The sequence below is a fragment of the Silurus meridionalis genome, chromosome 19 (genome assembly GCF_014805685.1).
Source record: "Silurus meridionalis isolate SWU-2019-XX chromosome 19, ASM1480568v1, whole genome shotgun sequence".
NCBI classification, from domain to species: domain Eukaryota; kingdom Metazoa; phylum Chordata; class Actinopteri; order Siluriformes; family Siluridae; genus Silurus; species Silurus meridionalis.
In genome coordinates this window covers 1,028,645-1,033,644 of record NC_060902.1, presented here as the reverse complement: position 1 = coordinate 1,033,644, position 5,000 = coordinate 1,028,645, and the positions used below count along the sequence as shown (strand labels likewise).

The 5,000-nt window shown below is 31.7% G+C and overlaps 1 protein-coding gene across 1 annotated transcript in view; it reads right to left on the bottom strand.

Annotated features, from left to right (window-relative positions):
- lima1b (LIM domain and actin binding 1b) overlaps positions 1-5,000 on the bottom strand; it is a 34,978-nt gene that overhangs the window by 12,483 nt on the left and 17,495 nt on the right. Inside the window, exon 3 of the mRNA XM_046875145.1 lies at positions 3,073-3,118. Coding sequence (XP_046731101.1) covers positions 3,073-3,118 — 46 coding nt within the window. The remainder of the gene's footprint in view (positions 1-3,072; positions 3,119-5,000) is intronic.

The following is a 5,000-nucleotide window of genomic DNA, read 5'->3' as shown; positions in this document are numbered from 1 at the left end:
AAGTCCTTCATATAAACTTCATCACTGTTTCACATGGAATAATAAATACAAATATCAACAAATGTTTATTAAGCAGGTTAAAACATTATTGAAGGATACTAGTGTTTTTCATTCTGAATACAAATTTTTTATTTAATGTGTGGTGTCATATAAGAATAATGTTTTTAATTGCTTAAGCACCTCAGAGTAACGTTTTTAATCGCTTTAGTACTTCTGAATAACATTTGAAATGGCTTTAATACCTCAGAGTAACGCTTAAAATCACTTTAGTAACTCAGAGTAACAATTAAAATTGCTTTAGTACCTTAGAGTAACTATTGAAATCGCTTTAGTACCTCAGAGTAACGCTTAAAATCACTTTAGTAACTCAGAGTAACAATTAAAATTGCTTTAGTACCTTAGAGTTACTATTAAAATCGCTTTAGTACCTCAGAGTAACAATTAAAATTGCTTTAGTCCCTCAGAGTAACTATTAAAATCGCTTTAGTACCTCAGAGTAACTATTAAAATTGCTTTAGTACCTTAGAGTTACTATTAAAATTGCTTTAGTACCTTAGAGTAACTATTAAAATCGCTTTAGTACCTCAGAGTAACTATTAAAATCGCTTTAGTACCTCAGAGTAACTATTAAAATTGCTTTAGTACTTTAGAGTTACTATTAAAATCGCTTTAGTACCTCAGAGTAACTATTAAAATCGCTTTAGTACCTTAGAGTTACTATTAAAATCGCTTTAGTACCTCAGAGTTACTATTAAAATCGCTTTAGTACCTCAGAGTTACTGTTAAAATCGCTTTAGTACCTCAGAGTTACTATTAAAATCGCTTTAGTACCTCAGAACAACATTTAAAATCAATTTAGTACCTCAGAATAAATTAGTATCTCATTTAGCAGACGTTCATGTACAGTGCGAAAAGTTTTTTTTACTTGGAAAGTGTTAGTATAAGTATAAGTTTAAATACACACACACACACACACACACACACACACACACACACACACACAATCAGGTTTGTGTAAAATTCTTAACCCTGAAGTGCAACTTTATAGACAAAGAACAAGTAAGAAGAAACAGAAACAGAAGAAATAAAAGAGGAAACTGAAATCTGTGACTGTTATTAACATCTGTACAGAAAGTTCATCTGAGGTTGGAAATGAGGTGACAGGCTGCTGAAGAGGAAGTGTAGTATGAAGAACATTTTGTTCACATGCTGATTAAACCCCAATGTTGAACATAAACTCGATCCACAATCCTGAAGCCCACAATCCACAGAGTGACGCAATCCTGCTTTCTGAACCCACTGTGATTTCAGCCGCCTAAATTGCTCTATATTACACATACCATGAACCAGTGTGTGTGTGTGTGTGTGTGTGTGTGTGTGTGTGTGTGTTACTATTAAAATCGCTAGTACCTTAGAGTAACTATTAAAATCGCTTAGTACCTTAGAGTTACTATTAAAATCGCTTTAGTACCTCAGAGTAACGTTTTTAATCGCTTTAGTACTTCTGAATAACATTTGAAATGGCTTTAATACCTCAGAGTAACTATTAAAATCGCTTAGTACCTCAGAACAACATTTAAAATCAATTTAGTACCTCAGAACAACATTTAAAATCAATTTAGTACCTCAGGTAACTATTAAAATCGCTAGTACCTTAGAGTTACTATTAAAATTGCTTTAGTACTTTAGAGTTACTATTAAAATTGCTTTAGTCCCTCAGAGTAACTATTAAAATCGCTTAGTACCTCAGAACAACATTTAAAATCAATTTAGTACCTCAGAACAACATTTAAAATCAATTTAGTACCTCAGGTTACTATTAAAATTGCTTTAGTACCTCAGAGTAACAATTAAAATTGCTTTAGTACCTTAGAGTAACTATTAAAATTGCTTTAGTACTTTAGAGTTACTATTAAAATTGCTTTAGTACCTCAGAATAAATTAGTATCTCATTTAGCAGACGTTCATGTACAGTGCGAAAAGTTTTTTACTTGGAAAGTGTTAGTATAAGTATAAGTTTAAATACACACACACACAATCAGGTTTGTGTAAAATTCTTAACCCTGAAGTGCAACTTTATAGACAAAGAACAAGTAAGAAGAAACAGAAACAGAAGAAATAAAAGAGGAAACTGAAATCTGTGACTGTTATTAACATCTGTACAGAAAGTTCATCTGAGGTTGGAAATGAGGTGACAGGCTGCTGAAGAGGAAGTGTAGTATGAAGAACATTTTGTTCACATGCTGATTAAACCCCAATGTTGAACATAAACTCGATCCACAATCCTGAAGCCCACAATCCACAGAGTGACGCAATCCTGCTTTCTGAACCCACTGTGATTTCAGCCGCCTAAATTGCTCTATATTACATACCATGAACCAGTGTGTGTGTGTGTATTATAATAATAATAATAATAATAATAATAATAATAATAATAATAATAATAATAATAATAATAATAATAATAATAATAATAATAATAATAATAATAATAATAATAATAATAATAATAATAATAATAATAATAATAATAATAATAATAATAATAATAATAATAATAATAATAATAATAATAATAATAATAATAATAATAATAATAATAATAATAATAATAATAATAATAATAATAATAATAATAATAATAATAATAATAATAATAATAATAATAATAATAATAATAATAATAATAATAATAATAATAATAATAATAATAATAATAATAATAATAATAATAATAATAATAATAATAATAATAATAATAATAATAATAATAATAATAATAATAATAATAATAATAATAATAATAATAATAATAATAATAATAATAATAATAATAATAATAATAATAATAATAATAATAATAATAATAATAATAATAATAATAATAATAATAATAATAATAATAATAATAATAATAATAATAATAATAATAATAATAATAATAATAATAATAATAATAATAATAATAATAATAATAATAATAATAATAATTATTATTATTATTATTATTATTATTATTATTATTATTATTATTATTATTATTATTATTATACTGTAATAACCACAGCTCACCGGTTTTTTCTTGTCTGCATTTGCTTCCTCTGCAGCTTTCTGATATCTGAAAGAATAAAACAAGCGAACAATTTAATAAATAGTTGTAGACATATCGTATATATATTTATTTATTTATTTTTTCTTTTGTCACACACACACACACACACACACACACACACACACACACACACACACACACACATTTAAATATGTACTTATTAAATTGAATCATTAAAAAATAAAGCTATGTAAGTATTTTATATCTATATTATATATATATATATATATATATATATATATATATATATATATATATATATATATATATATATATATATATATTTATTATTATTATTTTTTTATTAATTTGCTGATCATAAACATTCGCAAATTAAACATAAGTTAGGAAAATGACATTAATGTACAAATTTAACAAAGGCATTATAACATTATCAATCAATATAAAAAAATCAACCAATCAGTCGATTTATTAAAAAAATAACGCTTTTGCGTTGATCACAGAACAGATCTGATTTCCGGTGTAAATATTTGAGATTATAAAGATGGAAATGTTTCAGCACTTGAATTCTCAGTGTGGAATCTGACCGCCTAGTGGACATGTCGAGTTACTGCACTCACAGAACCTGATGCAGTTCCACACTCTGTTCACCAGGCGGCAGAGGAGAGCACAAGAATAAGCACATTTTCAGCCTCACACTTTTACAAAACACTAAACACACTTCTCTAATTTAGACACATAAATCTAATATAAAGTCACTTCTTTGCCATTTCAAGGCTCTACTTTCTAAAATACCACCTCTATGAAACAATTGATCAAACACTTAAGTGCTTAATTGAAAATCAATAATCAGGTGTAAGCAGTATAAAAGCAGCAGGTGAGGGCGTGAGACGAAGAGGAAGAGAAAGAGGATGAGGAAGAGGTAGACCTGGAGCAGGATGTGGACAAAAAAGACGGGGATCAAATTTATCAGATGCATCGTTTTCCACTAAAAACTAAAACTAAAACCTGTAAAACCTCACAAGCTTTATTGTTCCTATTTACTCGTCTGGCCCAGACTTTTCTCCATTTTCCTTCACTTTCCTCCACTCTCCTTCACTTTCCTCCACTCTCCTTCACTCTCTCCACCTCCTTCACTCTCTTCACTCTCCTCCTCTCCTTCACTCTCCTCCACTCTCCTTCACTCTCCTCCACTCTCCTCCACTCTCCTTCACTCTCCTTCACTCTCCTCCACTCTCCTTCACTCTCCTCCACTCTCCTTCACTCTCCTTCTCTCCTCCACTCTCCTTCACTCTCCTTCACCTCCTCCTCTCCTCCACTCTCCTTCACTCTCCTCCACTCTCCTTCACTCTCCTCCACTCTCCTTTACTCTCCTTCACTCTCCTCCACTCTCCTTCACTCTCCTCCACTCTCCTTACTCTCCTTACTCTCCTCCACTCTCCTTCACTCTCCTCCACTCTCCTTCACTCCTCCTCCACTCTCCTTCACTCTCCTTCACTCTCCTCCACTCTCCTTCACTCTCCTCACTCTCCTCCACTCTCCTTCCTCTCCTTCACTCTCCTCCACTCTCCTTCACTCTCCTCTCTCCTCCACTCTCCTTCACTCTCCTTCACTCTCCTCTACTCTCCTCCACTCTCCTTCACTCTCCTTCACTCTCCTCCTCTCTCCTCCACTCTCCTTCACTCTCCTTCACTCTCCTCCACTCTCCTTCACTCTCCTTCACTCTCCTCTACTCTCCTCCACTCTCCTTCACTCTCCTTCACTCTCCTCACTCTCCTCCACTCTCCTTCACCTCCTTCACTCTCCTCCACTCTCCTTCACTCTCCTCACTCTCCTCCACTCTCCTTCAATCTCCTTCACCTCCTCCACTCTCCTTCTCTCCTCCACTCTCCTTCACTCTCCTTCACTCTCCTTTACTCTCCTCCAC